The sequence below is a fragment of the Macrosteles quadrilineatus genome, unplaced genomic scaffold (assembly GCF_028750875.1).
Source record: "Macrosteles quadrilineatus isolate MER2022 unplaced genomic scaffold, UCM_ALF_1.0 Scaffold_6__1_contigs__length_79288215, whole genome shotgun sequence".
Classification (NCBI taxonomy): domain Eukaryota; kingdom Metazoa; phylum Arthropoda; class Insecta; order Hemiptera; family Cicadellidae; genus Macrosteles; species Macrosteles quadrilineatus.
The window spans coordinates 30,990,592-31,015,070 of record NW_026542599.1 but is presented as its reverse complement, the minus strand read 5'-3'; the positions used below and the strand labels follow the sequence as shown (position 1 = coordinate 31,015,070).

Below are 24,479 nucleotides of genomic sequence, written 5' to 3'. Positions count from 1 at the left end.
GTGTAACGCTAAGTGTCAACACATCGATTTTGGATGGTCAATGTTCGACCGACCCTTTAACGATGATACAGCATATACATCCTACAAGATATTTTCCATTGATGCCATGCCATTTGACAATTAATTGTGTAGCCTACGCATTCATTAATTTCTTAGCACAACTATTGGAATTTGTTTGATTTGAACTTCAAACAAACGTCCAAAAATATTTGACTTTGCACAAATGAATTGTGAGGCATTGCATTACATGGTATGAATTGACTCTAACGTGAGAATACAATCTTAAGAAATTTCAAAATTACACCTAATTTATCCATAAATTAATCTTTAGTAACTTAGCATTAAATAGTTTTTAATTTTGTTGGTAATTTCTTTACTTGGTAATGAATGCAATTTCACTTGTATGAAGCTAATGCAAAAAGGTCTGGCTTTTAGAATGAGTTTGAGCTGAAATAAGAAAATAATATTACAAATAACTAACTGATGTGTTCAGAAGGCCTTTGTAGTTGTTTAATATTGAGCAGTTCAGCTAATTATTGTAGCCTCGTGAATATTGGTAATTAAAAATGTTTAAGGCCATTAAAATATATTAAGTCTTTCTGTGAGTACAATACAGTGTAGTTTACAACAATATTTACTAAAACTTCAGTTTGAACTTCATTGAATTGTGTCTTAAGAACGCTATAATATGTTACGTACCTTGTTCCGTCTTCAGTCTTAACTTAGTCAATGCTGGATGACTAGTTTCGGGTACAAAGACCCATTGTCAAATCCTTATTTAAAACATCATATTGAATATGGTCAAATATCCGACGTAAGTCTTCATCAATGTATATACATGCAGGTCGACGACACATAAAATTTAAACATTTAAAAAACAAAAGTTACAAATACATTTAATACGATAGGCTGGCCACATTGAATACGGGACAAACCGACGCAGGTTACACAGCGGACATGACAGAACTCAACTGGTCTTTGTACCCGAAACTAGTCATCCATAGACTAATTTAAGTTAAGACTGAAGACGGTACAAGGTACGTAACATATTATATATTTGAATATCAGTCATGGTAGCAAAGATGTTTAAATTAAGAACGCTAACCTATAGCCTACTTATTGACACCAATTTATTTTCTGGTTACATTATTAGTAAATGACTTAGCAGTTAACTCCTATCTGTTATTATTATTATTATTTTTAGCAAATTTCCCATTTAGGGAAAAGTTTTTTTTTTGCAATACAGTGGTATATTAGTTTTGAGGTTAATTTTTGGATTAATGAGTTTTACGTTTTACTTAGAGCTCTCAATGTGAATTCTTAATCTCATAACTTTAACAACCATTTCCTTGTAGTCACGTTAAGCCACCTACAACAATATAAAATTTGAATTGTAATTTAACTTTTTTTCTCAACGTCATGATTATCAAATTAATTTGCTTGATTTAATTATTCCATTACCCAGGTTTCCTTTGCTTTATATAAACCATAACTTTTTTTAATGTTAGAATCCATTTCTAGTCAATAATTTAGCCTAGCCTATATGGTATACAGTATAGCTTTCAAGAATGTGATATTGTTGTTTAGTTTTAGTTCCATTTTTTAACAACTGATTTTAGTATTACTTTTTGTACCTATTTCTGGAAGTAAGATTTTTGTATTAGTTTACTAAAAATCATAGGAAATAACTTGTTGTGAATTCATATAGCCAATGCTGGTGCTAATATTGAGTAAAGTAATAAGCAACTAAACTGTTGTATGGGCTTTCCAATGTTTGTTTAAATTTAATGGTTAAATGAATCATAACTTTAAAGCTTGTATCCTTAAATAAAGAACAAAACTGAACTGAAATTATATTTTTTGCTTCCTTGAGTCTTTGGTCACTCCAACAAAATGAGCTTGCTTCAAACATGTCGGCTGACATGTTAATATTGGGTTGCCCTGCATAACATCTGTTAATTTTAACTGATAAAAAAATGATTAATACATTTTTTGTTGCAACAGACAGCTTGGAAGAGGATTAGTTGTGTAATCAACAGTTTAGTGCTCTCATAATTTTAAAACTTTCTACATTTTTACTTATTGTCAATAGTCTACCAAACAAAGTTACCAATGGTAGCTAGTTTTGTTAGCAGTGGTACCTATTAGCAGTTTTGGTTAATAAAACTCAATTACTTATACACCCAGTACTAACTTATTCGAGCAAATAACGTAGATCTTCATCTTGTGAACAAACACAACTGCCAGCTGCTGATTCTTACTTTAATAATAGAGGCTAATTTATTTTCCACACTTTTTTTGTGATAAAACGCCCAGAGCTAATTCAAAAATGAAATGAGGGTAATAAAAACTAAGATTTTTGGTGAGTAGTCGTACATTTACTAACAAATTATCATCTTTTCCTAACATAAGGCCATTGATAAACAGCAGCAGCTCCCTTTGTCGCATTTTTTACTTTCACAGGTTTTACACCAACTTTAGCTTTCAACGCTTTGTGAGTTTCAAGTTTGTTCTGCACAATGGTAAGTTGCTTTTCCCTTCGGATTCGCTTGTGAAGTTGATTATAAGCTCTTTCTTTCTCTCGCTGTAATTTAAGAGCTGTTCGTTCATTCACGGATGGTAAGCTCAAGTGTTGCAACTCATCTGTAGTGAGTCGATTCGTTCTTCTGGGAATCAGATCCGGGTGTGTATCAAGCCTTTTGGCCAAATCAAACTCTTTCACTTCATTTTCAGAATCAACAAAGAACACGTGTGAATTTTTTACAGTGTTCGCTTCATCGATTAAATGAAGTTGAGATTGAAGTTTATCAATTTTCTTAGCCTCGATTGTTTTACGGAAACCTATGTAATTCAAATCCTTGCTTTCCATCAACTTAATTTGTTCTGGAGTGTGCTTGTCTTCACGTTTCTCTTTGTGGACGCCATCAACAACTTTGGAGTTTATCATATGAAAATAAAACTCATCAGGGCTTTTGTTTTGGGCTTTAATTTTGAGCTTCTTGAGAAGTGCTTGCTTTTTGTTGTAGTCATCTGCTCTTTTCTTGTAGTCTTTCTTCTTTTCCAACAACCCCAAATGAGCTCTACTTTCTGGCTGATGTCGTTCCCGGTGAGTTTTTTGATTGATCTTGGATGCTTTTTTCCACGAAGACATTTTTAGTCTGGAAAAAGATAAGTATGTGATCAATATTTAATTAATAATATAAAAATAGGTTTATATACCTTGCGTCACAGAAAACGTACTACTATAACCCAGAATGCCAACCGCATGGTAAAAAGCATTAAGTGTTTTGAGAGAGCTTTGCCTGTCAATCGGTAGGCAGCGCCACCAGCGTTCCTATGCTATTGCATGGCAACGCTGGTGGCGCTGCCTACGGATTGACAGGCAAAGCTCTCTCAAACCGCTTAATGCTTTTTACCATGCGGTTGGCATTCTGGGTTATAGTAGTACGTTTTCTGTGCTTGCGTCATCAATCCTAATTTAGTCTAGGCGACTAATTCAGAAAAAATATTTATCATTGTCAAGCCATGCCCTGCTTCATAAAACATATTGACATATTATCGTTGTCAATAGGTACACAAAAATTCAATATTTAGCACACACGGAAACGGATACGATTTATTAACATAAAATGCACAGCTAGTTGAATCGAGTCTGTCACCACGTGTGTTATGACTGGCCACACATTCTTTTATGTTAATAAATTGTGTCCGTATTTGTGTGTGCTAAATGTTTAAGGTGAAATAAATAAGTTTGCCAAATTTGATAAAAAACATATAAGTTTAGTATCCATAAACAAGCAAACTACAACAGTTTACTTAGTGTCCATAACTTATAACTTATTACTTAGGCCTAAAAATAACATGGGAATTATAATTTATTTTTATTTCCTCTATTAAACAATTTTATAACTGTACAAAAATACTTCAATACATTATATTATTTATTTTTAAGCTCTTCAAAATAGTTAAAGAGAAGTTGGGTTTGAAATTTTTTGTTTTGAGGGTCGAGAATGGGAAAATCCAATTTTACCACATAACCCCCCCCCCTCCCCCCTATTGACCCCTGTTTCCATGGTCTGATCATGCTGTTTTGCTAACCAAGAACAAAACCAGACTAATAAATAATGAAAAATACAATATTTAGAAAAGGTTTTTGATGACACACCATATAAATTTGGAGAAAACACACAAAATAGTACAATATATTCAATTCAATTCAAAGTATAAGCACCAGAGGTCCCTAAATTTTTGGCATTTATCATTTTATTTTACTTATGAACAGAATTTAACCTTCATTCGATTTTTTCATTATCAGCAAGTTTGGTTGGTTAGGCTAGGTTTTGACAGTAACTGCCGGACACCTAATCCACATCCGGTCACCGGACGCGTAACTTATCCTCTGCGTATTAAGTTATTTAAGTTAGGACATTTTAAACACTTTTTTGGCAATTAAGTACAGTTTTTATCCTGAAAATCAGCTTTGAAAAATTATAAATAAACTATTAAATTCCGATAATGCCCGTTTTTGGGTAAACCAAAATAAATATAGGCCCCTAATCCAACCTAACTTGATCTAACTTAATCTAAACCTAAGTTTAACCTAACTTAAACCGGCCTAACCCTTACTTAAGTTAGCAAATTGCCGAAAATGGCGGATTTTTGGTTAAACCAAGGTTAGGTTAGGTAAGGCTAGCAAACCTGCAGACTAAGCGAATTTCAACTTGTCTGATTACATTTGTACTAAAATATTTCCATATTAAGACATATTTACTCCCTATTTAAATAGGTAACATTAGATTTAATGAGTGGTTAGGTTTGCTGCTACGGGGAAGGTAAAAAGTGATTTTTGACCATACGTCAATAGTAGGGCCTATAGGATGAAATAAATTTACCAAATTTTATCAATATATAGGGCAATTTAAACAAATAAACAAACTACAACAATTTTCGTTTTCTCCATAAGACTAACATGGGAATTTTAAATTAGGCCTAAGGTACACTATTTTTTTGTTTTCTCTGTGACCATTAGGCATAAGTAACAATGGCGCTTCAATATACTAAATTATTTCTTTATTTAAGCTCTACAAAACGGTTTAGAAAGAAATTGCAAATTTTTTTGTTTTTAGGGTCAAATATGGGAAAACCCCATTTTTACCCCATAAAACCCCGTTCCCATGGTCCGATTATGCTGGATCGCGAACTCGCTCGAATAAACGTAGGTTTACAGGTTTGTACCAAATTTCATCAAAATTGGATCATTTTCGCTCGAGTTATCGTGCTAACGGACACAAATATATAAAGCCTATATTTGAATTTATATATAACGCATACATACGAATTTGAACGGAAGGTGTTTTTGGCCTCTAGGGACCTCAAAATGAAAAATCAAATCGGTCCCGGGTCCAGGTCTTACCATGAGTAACTTACTATGGTAATAGCTTATTCCCTAGGCCTATAGACCCTATAAAACCCCGATAAGCCTATTATCAATTTTAAGTTGCCATTTTCATACGCGATTTTCAGGGTGAAATAGGCGTTTGCCCCATAAGTGCCAAATGGAAAAAGTGTTCAAAATTGCCCAAATAATGAGAAAAAAATGGTCAACAAATAGGCTAACCAAAATATCTAAATGGATCAATTAGGCCATGTTAACGTTTGATGAAGTGGTGATTACTAATCCTAGGATTAATAAACATGTTTAATCCTCCTATTGGCCTACCATTGACTTTTTTATCTTCGTACTACGTACTACTAACCTCGATGTTATGTTTAACTTGATGTGTTGATCTTGCTTGGATTGTTTATTGTTAGAAATAGAAAGAAATGAAAAGTTAGGCTAGTTGAGGTTATGGGAAACGCAGCTCAGCTGTTGCTGTTTATGTTTGAAAGATTGAGTTGAGTGAGTTCAACTTCGCTCTAAACTAGTCCTAGTCCCCAACACAAAACCACAAAACCATTAGTGCACAAAATGGATCACTCGCACTGAAACGGAACGGACAGCATAATAATTTTTGCAGCAACACACAACCATAGACCAGCGAACCGCGCTATCTATGACCCAACGGCTGGAATCATGGTGGAAGGAATGGAATGGACCGACCACACAAAGGGCTATAAAAGTTAAAAGTAACTGGATTATAGGAGCGTAATGATGACGTAATCTAAAGTATTAAAATTAAAGGTAAATTTCAATTATCAAAATTATGTTTCTTAGTACAGTTCCGTCTTTGGTTTTGCTACAAGTTATACATTTCGGTCGCTAAATTGTAATCTAAATTTGGTTCAAATCTACACCTTATGATTTTTACCAAATTAATTGGATAGACTAAATCATTATGATAGTTAAAATATACTCCTCAAGTAGATAATTCATCGCCATGCGTTGAGTTAAAGTTGAAGCTCGGGAAAATTGGTACGACCGCTGTGGTCCCTGGTGGATTTCTCTGAAACGTATGATCTAGGAGTATGCATCTTGAGCAGTGCGAGTGCAGTAACTTATGTTTTATAATACAGTATCCTGAATAAGAATAAGAATCGTTTATTGCCATAATAATACAGAAATGTACAGGGCAAAAGTCACTGAAGAATGATAAGAGGATTTATAAATAAAACCCCCTTACCGACCCTTAGTTACTTGTGTTGATAGTATGATGGTTTTATCAATGGCTAAACTCAATAACATGAACACTTCCACGAATTTACGACATTCTGAATTGCTAAGGCTAATATTCATTCAAGTATAAAAATTATCATTATGATTGCAATGTTTCAAAATCGTTGCTTATAAGTTGACAAACATTTCATTTCTCATACAGTCATAGATCGAACCCCTCACGCCTCAACTGTGTTACATTATTGGTATCCAATCGTTAACCACGAAGCCAATGGAAAATGATTATATGTAAATATACTTTTACAAAATTTGAACAGAATAACTAATAAATCAAATAAAATACTTTTAACATCAGGGATTTATGTTTGATCTATGATAAAAAAAAAAAAAACATACAAGTTAATGTTTTATATATGAACGTACAACATTGTACAATATTTTAACATTACTTTCGAGGATACTTTGAAACTAATCTTCAAGCAATTTAATTATTATTTTTTAATCTTAGTTTGTATAATTGCATTTATTTGCTATTTATTAATAAAATACTTTTAACATCAGGGATTTATGTTTTATCTATGATACAAAAAAAACATATAAGTTAATGTTTTATATATGAACGTACAATAGCTGATAGTACATAATTGTACAATATTTTAACATTACTTTCGAGGATACTTTGAAACTAATCTTCAAGCAATTTAATTATTATTTTTTAATCTTAGTTTGTATAATTGCATTTATTTGCTATTTATTAGATATATAACACTTTATAGGCCTATATAGACTAATTAAATTTGTTCGTATCAGTACTCCCAAACATATAAGTAGTTATTAGCGGGTTTACGAGTTGCAAAAATAAAATTAATACAATACATTTGAGAATAATATGCAGTTTTTTTTAAATCTGGTTTAGAGGTGCTCATTTGTGAAATAAAACGAATCCTCGAGACATCAATTCGCAGAAGTGTTCATAACGGGCGAGCTTTTGTCCCTTGACAAAATAAACTGATCCCCAGATCCCGAGCTGGAATCCACTGCCACCGTGAGCCTCAAAGTGACGCCCATCGCCGACTGAGTGCTGCGTTCAAAGGGGAGAACGGAGAACGCCACGCCAGTCAACGCCTTTTTAATTCTCGTGTACACTGTACAGGCCATGACCATAGTGGACTCGTGTAACTAGGCTTCTTATGGTATAGGCTGTGTTACCTGTTCGACTATTCTTTGAAATAATTATTTCACACGTAACTTTCCCTGTGAGCAAGTAACTTATCGTCATTAATCTGAGTTTATTTCATTAACTGATTAAATGGAACGTTTCAATGCAAAAGATGTTACCCCCAGTATTCCACCAGAGAAAAACGTACTGTTGATTTCGGAAGTCAAGAAGTTCACCTCGCTATATGACACTTCTGACCCGAATTATTATGTATTAGCCGAAAGAAACAAAGCGTGGCTGCAAGTTGCTGAAAATTGTAATGAACCAGGTAAGAAGGATTAAATTTGTAGCCTGTAAGCATCCGAATTTGTCGGGTTGTACATAATGGTAAAATACGAAACTCTTGCTGGTGACGGGGGTTCTGTCGTTCCCATCTTTTCTTTAGTCTATCGACCTTAGACGATGTGCACTGTGACTGTGACTCCCGTGTTGTAGCAAGAGTTTTAGCTAAAATTAAAGAATTCAATATCATATTCCCAATAATCTAACTCCTTTGGCAAATGTGAAGATAGCCCAATTAAGGTTACATACAGAATAAATATTTGGTAATGGTGAATTTTAGCTGGTTTTACTGAAGCATGCTAGATTGCTAGATTAGGCCTGCTTAAATTAAAATTGACTATCCCAAAAGCCAACTGAAACTAATGTGCTTCAAAAGATGTAACTAAATAGGGACAAAATAAACTAGATCTTAGCCTAAGTTAAGCCTCATTCACTAGGCCTACCTATTATGTTAATTTAGTATTTGAGAACAACAGAGAATGAGACAACCTAAAAAATCTGGGGAATGGAAGAGATTATTTGTTTAGTCCCAATGAATCTAGCAGACAAGGGTTTTAAAATGTTTTGAATAAGTGTAACTTAAATCTACTAGCTTTAGTTTTAAATAAGTTTACGAAAGAGGATTATTATTTAGAGAGGCCTAAAGTTATTACAATTATAAATTTTTCTTTCATGTAACTTAACGTAATTAAGTTACCAACAATAAGTACGGTAATCAACATAAGTTATTTAAAATAGGCCAACATTAAAACATGAATAAGTTACAGTTCCGCAGAGAACCTACGATGTACAATATGAATTTTGTGTTTGAAATAAATATTGTATCGCATAAGTTATAGGCTAGTTTGCACGGGACATTTAAGTTAATATCAATTGTTTTAAATTTCTACAAACATTTTAAAGCCCAGAGTATTTTCAAGAAGACTCATTCACACTTTATAGGCTACTTGTATGTACTGTTTGGCATAGCCTGTAACAATATTGTTGATCTTTGGTCAAATGAAATCATTGTAAGTTTATCATTGTATCACTGCTACGGCGGTTTGGTTAGGTACAAGTCTAATAATACAATACAATAGGCCCTACAATATTCTTTATTGTTCATACGTTAACCCTAGAAGTGGCCAATGTATAAGTTTTTGGGGCAAAATATAATAACAAACGGAGAACCGAAAAAATTGAAAACCGTACAGTTTTAGTTTGTGTTTTAAAAAGTTATATAATATATTATGTGTAATTTGTGTATAGCAATTAAATTATACAGCTGATCAAAATGTAAACAATTACGTTCTTCATAAGGATAACATGGGAACTTTAAAAGCCACTGGGGCAGAGCCTAAGGGACTTCTTAAAAAATGTAAGGCCAGTTTGCAAATCTACGTGACACGCTCTTTCCAATGAGACGTCAATGGATAAAATCGGTTAAGAAATGGCGGAGAAGTTCAACCGACAAAGTTTAATGTAGTGTATTAATTATATAGATATAATATATTATGTGTATACTGTCATTAATCTAATACCCCCGCCGCAGCAAACCTGCAGACTAAGCGAATTTCCATTTGACTGATTTGATTTACACTGAAATGTCTACTTACAAATATTCCCGATTTCAATAGAATTAGTTTAACAAGTACTTAGGTTTGCTGCATCAGGGAGGGTAAAACTGTTTTTTTTTGTAAAATGTTAATAGTTAGTAAGAAATAAAAACATTTTCCAAATTTGATCAAAATATGTTCATAAACAAGCAAACTACAACAGTTTACTTATTATCCATAAGAATAACATGGGAATTTTAAATTTACATTTTTTTGGAATTTTCTCCGTAACCATTAGGCGCATAATAACGCATCAATATACTAAATTATTGGTTTTTTTAAGCTCTACAAAATGGTTTGGAAAGAAATTGCTAAATTTTATGTTTTTTGGGTCAAAAATGGGAAAAACCTATTTTTACCCTATAAAACCCCCCGTAAACCCCCGTTCCCATGGTCCGATCATGCTGGATCGCGAACTCGTTCAAATAAACGTAGGTTTACACGTTTATACCAAATTTCATCAAAATCGGATCATTTTTGCTCGAGTTATCGTGCTAACGGACACATATATATATAAATATATATATATGCATTTGAACGGATGGTGTTTTTGGCGTCTAGGGACCTCAAAACGAAAAAAAAAATCGGTCCCGCGTCCAGGTCTTACCATGAGTACTACGGTAATAGCTTATTCCCTATATGGGAAATTCGCTAATAATGATATATACATGTTTGTAAAGCTAATGAAGTAAGGAATAAAAAAAAGTCATAAAAGTTTATGGTAAAAATATTTTTTATTTATAAATAAAATAATGTTTTTGTAGTTTAGCGATTTTATGAGAAAAAAAATCATACTTAGTATTTAGTATAAAACTTTTGTACCAAATGTTTTTACTTCAAACCAACATAAACATCTTGTAGTGTATTTAGTGTATTCAATTACCGGTACCTACATAAAAATGTATAACATGTTGGGTAAAAATTTTTGTTTTTCGTGCTAGGGGCATAATAATATAAATAAACGGGAAACCTCAAAATACAACCAGAAGATAAACACAACCAAAAGAAAAATACAACCTTTTATAAACACAATTTGACACTATTCAGTAAATATTCATGAATAATAAAATACATGAAGATTACTGTTATATACACATTTCTAAAAAAATACGAAATAATAACGAGTTTAGTAATCAATCGCGGATAAAACGAGAGCGAAAACTCACCGGCAACAACACGCAATGGCGAATACAAGGCACTTTGTGTATGAGATCTTGACAGTAGTGACACACTTTAGTCGTCTTAGTGAGAGAAACCGAAATTACCCTGAGCGCAGGGCTGCCACTATCACAAGCTACATTTCTTCCTCTTCAAAATGACATATTATATGACTAGTAATAATAACTTACACTGTATGTAATTTGTATTTTCCATACAGTCACCTGACGATGGTTGGCCATTTGTTATAAATTATGAAAACAGCTGTTTTCATAAAATCGTACCGATTGTCCAATCAATATTTAGTTCTAAAATATCACTACCACAATGAAAATAAAATCAATGGCTATCCAGTGGTACCACCCGCAACATCCCAAGACGAAAATTACCCGAGCAGGGTAATGCCAAACAAGACGTGTTTTGCCAGTTCCCAAGGGTCGGCTGCTAAAGTCGTGCCGCGCCAAGAATTCATTTGATTTCTAATCGTCGTGACATTGTTATATACCTGCTACAGGGTTTGTTTATGTAATAAAACGAAAATTCAGAATGTGATCTTTAGAATGGTATATATATTATTCTCATCTCAGTTGATTATAAGTGTTTTTTACCATTAAAATAATTTCGGCCCATACCGTCACCAGACGACGGCTGGCCATTCTAAGCATCAACGTCAAACCGTCACCAGACGACGTTTGGCCACTGCTAGGGTTAAGAATTACTATAGTGTCAATCATATTGGTTTAAATACCTGGTTCTGGCAATCCAATTGTAATCCACTACTAAGTTAATTAGTTTCAACCTGCTAAAAGGTCATCATCAGGTGCGAACCGTACTCTAAGCAGGGCAGCTCTAGAAGGTAGGCACGGGCCTACCCAAAATTTTAGTAGATATTTCAAAATTATGAATAAGTTTAAATAAAGAATTTTTTTTAGGCTATAAGTTATGTAAATAAGTTAAAAGGGAAAGCATTCAAACTAATTAATTTGCATTTAGATTATTAAATGCCCCCCTTTTTGCTGGGAAGCACTTGCAAACCTCTCATCCCTCAAACAAACTTTCTTGATCCTTGTCAGGCCTACCCAAAAAATTATTCCTGGAGCCACCCCTGACTCTCAGGATGATTAGTTCACATGGAAGTAAGATTAACTTAGTCAGGGTTAGGCCTAACAGTTTTTGAAGAAGCACATAAACAAACACATTGCGCGCACACACATAAGTTATACGGCCGATAAAATGAAACATAATAAATTAAGAAATATAATCCAAGCGAGATTGTCTCCAGACCCAGATGTCATTTGTCATTGGGCTATGAATTAATGATGATATCTAAGTTTAACAAAAAGGTCGACGTTAGATTACTATCTAATTAGATTACTGCAAGACCAGAGTTTAGACCATTCCCTTTTAAAATGTAAAAAAAGCCACTGGCCATATGTTCACGGAAACATTGTCATCGGTGGCAAAATCATGAATATCTTCTGCGGTTGTGTGGTCATGAACATCGTCTCCCATGATCATGGAAACGTCATCGTCATCTGTCATCACGGCAAAATCCCGAGCACCTCCCACGATTTGTAGACATTATCATTGACTTCCGCGACCACGGAAAGGTCCAAGCAGAATCTTTCGCTATCACAGCAAATGCGTGAATTTTTCGTTATTGCGCACTTCACAGTGTTAAAGCTTCGTTTTTGTGCACGAACTTCTAGGCCAAGCTCGGCTTGGATCAAATATTGATCCTCTCACACTCTTCTGCTGTAGTGAATAATGGCTGAAATTCAAATCCGGTAATGGCTCCGAAAATCCTGAATTTCCCCCAGTTTTTTGTTCAGAATTCCTTGAAAGTCAAGGTTTTTCCCAGTTTGTATACAACCTAAAACCTTTTCTATCGCACGTGGGGATAAATACACTGGGTGGATGACCTTGACCATCTCTTAGCCCCTCTGTGGATCCGCTACTGACAGGTGGCCCTCTTCATTAAAAGTTAACAGAAAATCAATAGCCTATTTACATTCCGTTTATATTGCATGAAATATTTAATTCAATAATTAAATTTCAAATGAAATTTCTATTCAATAATATTTTCTACTGCATGCCATAAGTGACCCCTCTCCTCTCTCAGTACCTCTATAAAGGTGGGGTCCCCGGTGAAGTGATCTCTCTAAAATGACTCCAAGATACTTCACATAACCGAAAATATGTGTTCGAATGGGGGTGGTCCGAAAATGCACAGTGTAATAAAAATAATTATAATTATTTTTAATTTCAGTATTTATTTTGTGTCTTACTATCTGTTTAAATAAACATGAAAAATATTTTATTTTTATAAGTGTTCGATTAAGTTTAGTTAAACTAAAGCAAAATCATATATTCTTTCGTTATGTACATATTAATTATATTGCACTATTTACTCACATTTTGGATACCTAATTTAATATTTCAACAACTTCATCACCAATGTTTTTAGGAGCCAAAATTGTTGCACGTGTAAAAAATTCTGTAATTTAAACTATGTTGTCTGTTTTTACTTTTAGTAAGTGTATGTGTGTGTGTGTGAATGTGTCAGTGATCGGGGTGTGTGTGCGCGCCTGCGATGTGCCTGCCGTGGACCCGGGATAGCGAGTCCACGTCCTCCTAGTGCTCGTCACGCCGGCCGGCTTATCACTCCCCCCTCGCCCCTCCCTCAGCACCCACTGTCTACCGCCGACTATCTCTCTCGCTCCTTATCTCCTTTCCCCAAGCATCTAAAGGCGGCGCACATCAATGCTCAGTCGTTACGTGCACACATTGATGAGGTGAGGGAGATTTTCAGACACAAAGATTTTGATTTAATCGCAGTTTCTGAGTCGTGGTTAAAGCCGAGTATTCCATCACAGGAAGTGAACCTCCCTGGTTATATTCTGCAACGCAATGACAGAACTGGCAAGCAGGGTGGCGGTGTTGCAGTTTATATCAGGGAGGGAATCAAATTTAAACTGGTAAATTGCTCACACTCTGAGTACTCGGCAAAACCGGAATTTTTAATTATTGAAGTTAGCCTATCTGGGGCTGAGAATTTGTTGTTATGTGTATGTTATCGTCCACCTAGAGCAGGTAATCTATTGGATTTTGAAAACGCTCTCTTAAATTGTTTGTTTGGATACAGTCATGTCTTGATCATGGGGGACTTCAATATTAACCTTCTTTCAACCAATGTAAACTATGAATACAGACAACTGACTACATTGTTTGACTCATGTAACTTTAACATACTCCCACTTGACCCTACACATCATGCAGCCGAGTCTGACACTCTTCTTGACTTAATAGTAGTATCAGATGTTGTAGACATTGTACATCATGGGCAGCTTCCAGTTCCAGCAGTATCCAAGCATGATCTCATATTTTGTGTGTATTCAGTTAAGGCACCTAAACCCAAGACTAAATTTATAAAATATAGGGATTTTAAGAATATGAATGAAGTTGAGTTTATGTCAGAGAAAACGCCATGGCACTTAATAGAAAATTCTCAATCAATCTCTTGATGAAATGTTAAATGAACTAAACAGCAAAATTATAAATCTGTTTGACAAACATGTTCCAATTGTTTCAAAACGTTTGACCAAAAAACAACCAGTGCCTTGGATTACCCCTGAAATACGTAGCTTGATGGCTAGGCGCGACTGTCTTTTCAGGAGAGCAAAACGTTCCCGGAATCAAGAAGAAATGGAACAGTATCGTTATTTTCGAAATAGAGTTAAACAACTTTTGCGGAATTCAAAATTACTACATATTCGAATGCTTTTTGAAAACAATAACCAACCATCTAGAGTTTTATGGCGTAACGTAAAAAGTCTTGGGCTTGGGAAACAACCTGACGCACAGAGAGTCAATATTCCTCTCAATGAATTAAACGCTTTCTTCTCTTCCTTTGGTCAAAGCATCAATCAACAACAAGTTGAAAGTTATATAACGGAGTTAAGAAACTCCCCTGTACAAGAATTAGGATACCCCAAGTTCACTTTCAAACCTGTACTGCAGTCTGATGTTCTGAAATCTATTCAACGTATTCGCAGTAATGCTATTGGATCTGATGGGATTCCAATTCGCTTCATTAAGGACATTCTCTTTGCTATACTCCCCACTATCACCTGCATTTTCAACACATCTCTAAGGCAAAGCATATTCCCGATTTCTTGGAAGTCTGCCCTAATTCGTCCCTTAAATAAGATTCCAGCACCTGCTTCTTGCCAGGATTTCAGGCCGATCAGTATATTGCCCGCATTATCTAAAGGCCTTGAAAGAATCGTGCACTGCCAAATCACTGAGTTTCTGACTGAAAACAATATCTTATGCAACTCACAGTCTGGCTTTCGAGCAGCTCACAGTACAGAAACAGCACTCTTACGTGTGACGGACGACATTAGACTAGCAATGGAACATCGGCAGGGTACGATTCTTACCCTATTTGATTTTTCTAAAGCCTTTGACTGTGTAAATCATAAGCTCCTTTTGGAAAAGCTAAGGGCCATAGGGTTTTCAAATGGTGTATTGGACTGGCTGGGATCCTATCTGTCAGACAGGCGGCAGTGTGTTGAGGTTGATGACTTACGATCTGACTGGGAGACAGTTACTAGTGGTGTACCTCAGGGGTCCATCCTTGGTCCTCTGTTGTTCGTACTATACATAAATGACTTGAGCTCAGTCCTCACACACTGTAAATACCACATGTATGCTGACGACTTACAGATTTATACACATTTTTCACCCAAACAGATCAACGAAAGTGTTCTGAGAGTGAACGAAGATATTGAGAAAATCATTACTTGGACTAATAAACACGGACTCAAACTTAAACACGAAAAAACTAAACCGATCATAATTTGTCATCCACGTTTACGGAACTCTATTGACTTTCTGACGACGAATCCAATAACTATAAATGGAACAGATTTGCTTTACAATGACAAGGTCAAAAACTTAGGGCTTACTATCAACTCGACACTTACTTGGGGCGATGCGGTAGTAGACATCCGTAAAAAGGTGTTTGCATCAATCCACTCACTTATAAAGTTACAGAATTTCTTGCCTTTGCACATAAAGTTACACCTGGTTAAATCTCTTGTTTTTCCCCACTTCACTTACTGCAGCTCTGTGATCAATGACATGACTGTAAACCTCGCTGATGCTCTCCAACGCGCTCAGAACTACTGCCTAAGATTCATTTATGATCTAAGACGCAGTGAGCGCATCACACCTTTCTACATTCATTCTAAGTTATTAAAGCTATGTGACCTGAGATCAATCAAAATTCTTTCGCTAACCTATTCAATATTAAAAAACAATTTTCCAAAATATTTTGTAGATGATTTTAGGTTTGTAGCTGAAGAAAGTGTCAGATACTCACGCCATGCATCATTAACTTTGCGTATGCCTCACCATAGGACCGCAGTTTACGACAGAGCGTTTATTGTAACTGCTTGCCGTCTTTTGAACGATCTTCCTTTAGCTATTAAATCCCTCGATAGTCGTTCCCGGTTTGTGGCAGCACTAAAAAATCTCTATTTTGAACGTATGGCCATGGTAGGTTTGTCGTAGGGGCCTGTGCGCATGGCGGTCGCTGACTTGTATGTATGTGTGAGCGAGTGTGTGGGTGTAAGTATTTTTAAAATTTACTGATTTTTGATAAAAGTTTCTGTATCTATGATTTCTGTTTTGTTTTATTGTATAAGCTGATTATGTTAAAATATTTATATTATGTTTTAAAGTACAGGTTAAGTGTAAGAAAGGGCCATGTGGCCCTAACTTTGCCTGTGTAAATAAATGATTTTCATTTCATTTCACATGTTTGTGCAGCTAAATGTCAGTACCCTGCAATATAACGAGCCAATCCTGAGTTATAGTGCCAACGGACATATTTATATATAGGCTATATGAATTTGAACTGATGGTATTATTGGCTATTGGCCTCTGGGGACCTCAAAAATAAAAAGTATATCGGCCCTGGGTCAAGGTAAAAGCTTATTTCCTAATTCGCTAAAATATTTTCACAAGCTTACAAGCTGTTGGTCCGTTCTATATACGGGAATTGAGTAGTCAACTAAAACTGATGTTATGTAAATAGGGCCTATTTCCATTTCTAATCCAAGCAAAGTTTAACCAATTAAACATTTATTGTAAACAAAAAGCTGCCAAAATGAATTAAAACATATGTATACATTGTTATTTTCCTGTTCTTTCTCCAAAAAGTCGAATAGAAAATTAATTTACTTAACCTTTCCTTTGAAGACTCGGGGGCAGAGCCTCAATTTGTATACATCAGTGGTTATAGAATCTTACTTATTTCCTATAATCAATGGCAAAATTACAGAATAATAAACTAACCTGATAGTTCTATAGAATATTTTTATATTCAACCAGCTAGTAGTTTAATCAATGGCAAAATCACAGAATAATAAACTAACCTGATAGTTCTATAAAATATTTTTATTTTTTGTATGTTAGTGCACTTGATGGAGTGTATCTAACCCATGTTAAAATGGTCATGAAATTTACTTATTGTTCTAGTATAGAATAGATTGTAAATAAATACACTGGAGTCTAAACCTTCGCTAAATCATCATGATGTTGTCCCCTGGCGCTGCGGAGTGGGGGAAATGATTCTCCCTCCACCTCCCCTCTAGACGGCGTCCAAACAAGCCCGCGTTGTTTTACATGCATATCATATACCTATGCTGCAGTTTTTCAATAAGTTAAAAAATGAATATTTATAAAATTAAACTGTCATAAATTAACCTAACCAACCAAACATGCTGATTATATAAAAAAAATATATAAAATAATAATCGAATGAAGGTTTACTAATCGAAAAAATAGTTCTGTTCATAAAATAAAATTATAAATGCCTTGAATTCAATTTTAGAATTTATTAATTATGAAATTAAACTGTCATAACCTAAACAAACCAACCAAACTTGCTGATAATGAAAAATCGAACAAGGTTTACTAATAGAAAAAATAGTTCTAAAATTATAATAGCTCAAATTGAATTTTATAATGTTTCAATTAACAAATTAAACTGTCATAACCTAACCAAACTAACCAAACTTGCTGATAATGCAAAATCTTAGACAAAAAGTTAGTGCCACCGAGAGGATTCGAACCTGGTACCTTCAGATCCTCAGCCCGGCACGTTATCCATTAGACCACCGAGGCCGGTGGCTATAATCCGTATCGTTGCGGTAATGGTGTTCCCTCAGCCAATAGAATGCTTTGCTTCCCCCACTCCGCAGTGCCAGGGGACAACATCGTGATGATTTAGCGAAGGTTTAGACTCTAGTAATAAATACTTGTTAAAAAAATATATACAGCTGTTAGTTTAAACAAATTATATTGCACCTTTGACTATTCAATAGTCAATGATTGCACTAAATAAACTTAAAATTTTAAAGACTGCTCTAAAAAATAAATTAGAACATCTTAGCATTTTACCATGTAGCCTGTATTTAAATAGTATGTCATTCTCTTACCAAATAAATGAACGTATCAATGAGTATAGCATTACACATAATATAAATCAGTCAACCCTATGCATGTCATTATTATTCAAATGCTGAATTTGAGTCACACAAGCTTAATGTTTACAGCTGTTACGTTAAGCAAATGGTATTATAACAAAAGCTAGTGTAGAATATAAGCGTCGGCTGCTAGACTTTTTCAAATTTTAAACTTATTTTCTAAAAAACTGGAACCCTAAACTAAAATGATGGATTCAACATCCCTAGTTCTCAAAATTATCTTTCTTTCAACACAAAAATCATGAAAATCCGTCAAGTGGTTGATTCAGAATCGTGAAATAAAAAAACCCTGTCACATTATACAGGGTTAGGCAAAAGTCTGGAACCCCCCCAGTTAACTTTTTAACGCGTTGCAGTAGGAAAACCAAACTCGGCACATATTTACAACATAAGAAATTGCACTTTTTCATCAAAGTTACAACTTTGACCTAATCCCCAAAATTTCAAACGTAAACACCTATCATATGACCCCTCATTTTAAAGTGTTTATTAAGAGAAATTGAATGGCACAAACCAGAGGTCAATATCGCATCCCTAATAAAAATAGCAGCCATTTTAATTTAAGATGAGCAAGAAAGATTAAGTCTGGACACCCCCAGTTAACTTTCCTACCATAATTTTTTATCCTAATCTATTCTCTCTTCATCCTATTTTATGTATAGATTATTTAATATTTTTTTTACAAATTACTATACATTTAAAGTATGAAATCAAGTATCCCTGTGGACATAGTAACTTGTGTCATCATAAAAATGCCCCTATTATTGGGTAAATACTTTAAAAAATCTATTCAGATTTGTTATTTTTCTAGCTGAGCTGTGTCACCTGAGATGGAAGTCACTTCGGAAGCGTTATGCTAAAGAAAAAAAGCGATTCCCTGAAATAATACAAGGACAGCGCAGACCATGGGCTCTCTTCCCGAAAATGTCATTTTTATTAACCCCAGCACAAACACCAATGCGTAGAATGTAAGTAAATAGTAGTAATTTGTTGTGAAGATGTAATTTATTGAATTTACAATTTGGACTTGCTAATTTTTATAATCTAACACATTCACTACCAGGCTAAACAAGGCTCCTCGTAACTTACAGAAGAACTGATAGCAATAACTATCAAAATTAAGTTACGCCTATTTGTATTTTTGAAAAAGAATATATGCCCTAGATTTATTATTTGTATTCAAAATCTGTTATCACCACATTTTAGAGTCAAGACTTATTATTTAAACAGATTTGTTAATGCCCAAAGTCAGTCCTGTGTATTTCTGATGAGGAAAAATCAGAAATTTATAAGATTTTATTTTCAAAACAAGTTTTAGAAAATAATCAAAGTAGAATGGCAAGATATGAAATCATACTTCAACAACAAACAACAATTCTGTGTTCATTTTAGCGAATTTCCCATATAGGGAATAAGCTATTACCGTAGTACTCATGGTAAGACCTGGACCCGGGACCGATTTTTTTTTTCGTTTTGAGGTCCCTAGAGACCAAAAACACCATCCGTTCAAATTCATATATATATATATATTTATATATATATATATTTATATATATATGTGTCCGTTAGCGCGATAACTCGAGCAAAAATGATCCGATTTTGATGAAATTTGGTACAAACGTGTAAACCTACGTTTATTCGAACGAGTTCGCGAACCAGCATGATCGGACCATGGGAACGGGGGTTTATGGGGGCTTTTATGGGGTAAAAATGGGTTTTTCCAATTTTTGACCCAAAAAACATAAAATTTTGCAATTTCTTTCCAAACTATTTTGTAGAGCTTAAAAAAACAAATAATTTAGTATATTGAAGCGTTATAATGCGTCTAATGGTTACGGAGAAAATTCCAAAAAATTGTTAATTAAAATTCCTATGTTATTCTTATGGAGAATAAGTAAACTGTTGTAGTTTGCTTGTTTATTAACATATTTTGCCCAAATTTGGAAAATGCATTCATTTCATACTAAACTATTAACATTTTACAAAAAAAACTAACTTTTTACCCTCCCTGTTGCAGCAAACCTAAGTAGTCGTTAAACTAATGCTATTTAAAGGGAATAAATGTGATATGTTTAAGGAGACATTTTAGTGTAAATCCAATAGGGCAAATGGAAATTCGCTTAGTCTGCAGGTTTGCTGCGGCGGGGGTATTAATCTAATGTCATCTAATCAAGGCCCCACTAGAAAAACAGGCCATGCTGCAGCACGGGCAGCGCAACACTACGTCACAGTGGTGGATAGTTGTACTAAACTCTTACCATTAAAATCTTACAAACAGCCAGCTTGTTTATTTACCTAAAACATATAGGAATGGCAATGGCACTGAATTTATCATTGAAATCTATCCACTAGTGTGACGTCATGGATCCTGAAGCATGGCCTGTTTTTTTTAGGGGGGCCTTGATCTAATGTAGGGGCTAAAATTGTGAATGCAGTCAAAATTTAGCTTTCTGTCTTAGTCAACAATAATGTTTAATGAATGTATTAGAATATATAAAAAATAGAATGGGTACACTAGACATTTAAAGATCACACTTTATATTGGTTTTTGCAACAGACTCTGTTCAAGTCTGACCCATTGTCTATTGTTTCCAGAAAACCTCCTAGGCCACGGAAGAAGATTGGCCCGACATCAAGTTCAGAGAATTCGAAACATAATGCTTCTGACGATGATATGCTGATAGTAAATGATAAGGATGAAGTTGTAAGCACATGCAAGTCTACAGAAATATCAGAAGATGAATACATCTACGAGACATTAGATGACCCTGATAGTGCATTAGAAATCATGAAAGAAAAACCGCCTCCTAAAGTAAAACCTACGGCAATACGCTCTGGGGCAGCCATAGCTCCAACTGTTCCTCGTTTTAGGGGGTCAGGGAGGATAAGAAAGGTCACATCGAAAATGCAAAATTCTTTCATAGCTAAAAAGCTAAAGCAAGCGCAACAAATACTGCAAGAATCAGATGTGTCAGTGGAAGACAAAAAACCTCCTCTACTAACCCCACAGAAAGCCTCTGTAGATAATGCTAAGAATGATACTAAAAGATCATCAGGAGCAAAAACTGTACTCCATCAAGACAATACTACAAGGCATGTAGCGACGGTAAATCCCAACATGGTTAGGCTAGATAAAATAACCGATAAAAACTCTTCCACACATGTTCATGACAGTATAATTACCTTATCCAGTAAGGGGTCCCCAGAAAAAATCAGCGAAGCTCATCGACCGTTCAAAGTAATCAAGCTGAAAGGGAAAAATCCGATTATATTTTCACCAGAACAATTGCCGGACATTCAGTCGTTTCTTAAGGCTGAAGCGTCATCTTCAAGCTCTGTATCTGTGCCTGAACAGAATGAGTTGAAAACACCACTTCTCAAAATTAAATCAGTGGATAATCTAAACAAGCAGAATGTTGTGTCTGCCCCTGCAAGTGAAAATAAAGACAACAATCTAGACATTATCCATTCTGTGGGGCTCGTAAGGAGGAATACGGTTGAGAAATGTGCGGAAAAACATGAGACGTCTTTCTTGAGAAACTCACTCGAGGAACCTTTGACCAAGAAGATAAGTCATCAGAGTTACTCAAGGGCATACTCTTGGAACAGACCGGGGTCGAAAACCGCCAACAAACAAACGGCCAATGATAAAATCCAACCGGACTCCCAGACAAATGATTATGAAATAGAGGAAACATGGAATGATATTAAGCAAGAAAATATTGGTGAGTCAAGTTTTATTTTTTTATTTACATTTTTTCCAGCGACAGTGTTATATACGTAGTATTTTCAAATTTGATAACTGCTTTAGACTAGAACCTATCAAGTTGCCAGGACATACGTTTATCAGTTTTAATGTACAGCACATTGTCTAGTGTACATTTTGGATTGTTTTGGACTTTTTATCCACTTATTAGGTGGTTTAATCTTCAAATTTTATCGACATAGGTAACTCTTGATAATCCAACTTAGTTTTTATATACAGAGTGACAAAAAAGTCCTGGGACGGTTAAATATTTTAAAAACTAATAAATATAGAACTATGAAAAACTTGGAACAAAGTCTTTGGCCATAAAAATAATTTTAACACATTATTCAGTCATACGCTACCACTCAAGGGGACAGCCCACTAGGAGTCAGAATAAAATTTCTAAGCATAGGTTGTTAGACAAATCAAATAGAAGGTTTTAAATAGTTTTTAACAATGCCACAAATCTAAACTCAAACGGAAAATGGTACCAGTTCAAAGGTTGTACCAAGTTGTTATATGGCAAAATTATGAAGTACAGTATAAGAAATCTTTAAATGGCTGTAATTTGTTTGGGTCTGCGTCATTGTATTCTACTCATAAACCCCTTTAATTTGACGTGCACATCAACCTATGCTATTGAAGAGTTTCTTCTGATTCTTAGCAGGCCGTCCTCCTGAAGAGGTAGCGTACCAATTAATAGTTAGTAAAATTTTAAAATTATTTTTATGCCCAGTAACTTTGTAAAGTTTTGTAGCTCTATACATTTATTAGTTTTTAAAATATTCAACTACCCCAGGAATATATCGGTGGAGGTCATATGACTATCTTACAGCAAAATGCAGTGATGAGCTACATTTATAAGTCATCGTCAATGGCTTACAAAAAAAAAAACAAAAAAAAAAAAAACAGCTACCAGTAGGAAATGTTTTATTTTTCTCGCAACAGTTTGATAGACCTCTCCCCATTTATTGGAAAATATGAATACAGTTATTTGGCATTCAACATCTTGTATGTCACATTAGGCATTTTATCATATTTATATTGATTTACAGAAGACATGTCCTGGCATCCAGAACCTGAAATGGTACAGTTTGGAGAATACGCTCATACGATGGACTACCCAGAAGAATCTCCCAACAATCAGAACATGTGGAACAAACTGAGTGAAGCCAAGCTGGAACTTGTCGCTTACCAGAGGAAAATGCTCGAAGAGCAACACAAGAAAACAATGGAATACATGAAGAAAGAGCATGACTTGAAGATGACTTTGTTGAAAGCAGAGATCGACTTGAAACGAAAACAGTTAAACATCATGTTGTAAATAAGTTCAGCAACCGAAAACTACTGTAGATTGTAAATAATTTATTTGCTTGAAGCCCGGTTGTTTCTACATTATGCCCTCCCCTTATGTGATCTCAATGTAAATATATTTGTTTTCTTCTTATAGAAGTTATCTTTTGTGACCATTTTTGTTTTTAGAATTAAATGTTTGATGAAATGGCAGGCAATTATTGTGTTTTGGATTTTACTTTGTGAATATGAAGGAGGGTATTCTTAAGGTCTTTACTTTTACAGTACTTGGAAAGGAATCATCAATTACAGTGGAATAACATTTTTTATCTAAATATTTAAATTGTTTATTATTGACCAGTGTGAGGAAATTGAATACGTACTTGATAAATTGTTGCAACAAAAACAATCAACAAATATAAAGTTATTGTTTGTCAAAAAAGGTTTTTATAAATTGTAAACAATTGATCTTTAACCAGAGTAATATTGAAAGCTGAATAAAAGTTGTTTTTTCAAATGCAGATATACAAGGTAATTATCAATCCTTTGAGACAACACTCACCTAGGTGGTTATTTTAAGCTGAATATGAGTGTGTGAAGTGAGATGATCTTGTGAAGCTTAGTTACTGAGTGCATGGATGTCCATCCATATAGGCAAGAGGGGGCTCGAACCCCCCCCCCCCCCCTTTGAGACCCTACTTTGGTGATCAAACAGACTGAGAATTACGGGAAGTTTGCGTAAATTTATTGAATTAGGAACTATGCGGGAATTTTTAACTCACTCTGGGAGAAATTTTGTGATCACGGTGAAATTGCAATCGTCATCGTCATACTGAAATATCACAATTTTTAGTTGTAAAATTGACCTGACTAGCTTAGCCTCATTCAACAACATTTTGCAACTAAAAATCATGATATTTCAGCTATTTTTTATTCAATTTTTTTGAACTTGGTGTCGTTTGATAGGAAGTTTTAAATGCTAAATAGAAGTTTAATAGACATATTTCATCAAATT

General features: G+C 34.6%; 2 protein-coding genes across 3 annotated transcripts; one reads left to right on the top strand and one right to left on the bottom strand.

The window, feature by feature from the left end:
• Nucleotides 1–2,362: 2,362 nt before the first annotated feature.
• On the bottom strand, nucleotides 2,363–5,895 carry LOC128996951 (probable U3 small nucleolar RNA-associated protein 11). The gene is made up of 2 exons (XM_054422500.1): nucleotides 5,757–5,895; nucleotides 2,363–3,158 (listed from the first exon to the last, which is right to left on the bottom strand). Exon 2 carries the CDS (start codon nucleotides 3,149–3,151, stop codon nucleotides 2,393–2,395), a length of 759 nt encoding a protein of 252 aa, XP_054278475.1. The 5' UTR covers nucleotides 3,152–3,158; nucleotides 5,757–5,895; the 3' UTR covers nucleotides 2,363–2,392.
• Nucleotides 5,896–7,728: 1,833 nt separating this feature from the next.
• Nucleotides 7,729–23,623, top strand: LOC128997152 (uncharacterized). 2 transcript variants are annotated; one of them, XM_054422736.1, is made up of 4 exons: nucleotides 7,729–8,100; nucleotides 19,235–19,391; nucleotides 21,019–22,148; nucleotides 23,227–23,623. In XM_054422736.1, exons 1-4 carry the CDS (start codon nucleotides 7,923–7,925, stop codon nucleotides 23,493–23,495), a joined length of 1,734 nt encoding a protein of 577 aa, XP_054278711.1. In that variant the 5' UTR covers nucleotides 7,729–7,922; the 3' UTR covers nucleotides 23,496–23,623. The 2 variants fall into 2 exon arrangements, with proteins under 2 accessions (XP_054278711.1, XP_054278712.1); XM_054422737.1 differs by lacking the exon at nucleotides 7,729–8,100 and adding an exon at nucleotides 8,247–8,377.
• The last annotated feature ends 856 nt before the right edge of the window (nucleotides 23,624–24,479 follow it).

Coding starts and splice junctions, on each gene's coding strand:
- LOC128997152 (XM_054422736.1), top strand. CDS start 7,923: ATGGAACGTTTCAATGCAAAAGATGTTACCCCCAGTATTCCACCAGAG. Junction 8,101..19,234: donor TGAAAATTGTAATGAACCAG/GTAAGAAGGATT, acceptor TTATTTTTCTAG/CTGAGCTGTGTCACCTGAGA. Junction 22,149..23,226: donor TATTAAGCAAGAAAATATTG/GTGAGTCAAGTT, acceptor ATTGATTTACAG/AAGACATGTCCTGGCATCCA.
- LOC128996951 (XM_054422500.1), bottom strand. CDS start 3,151: ATGTCTTCGTGGAAAAAAGCATCCAAGATCAATCAAAAAACTCACCGG.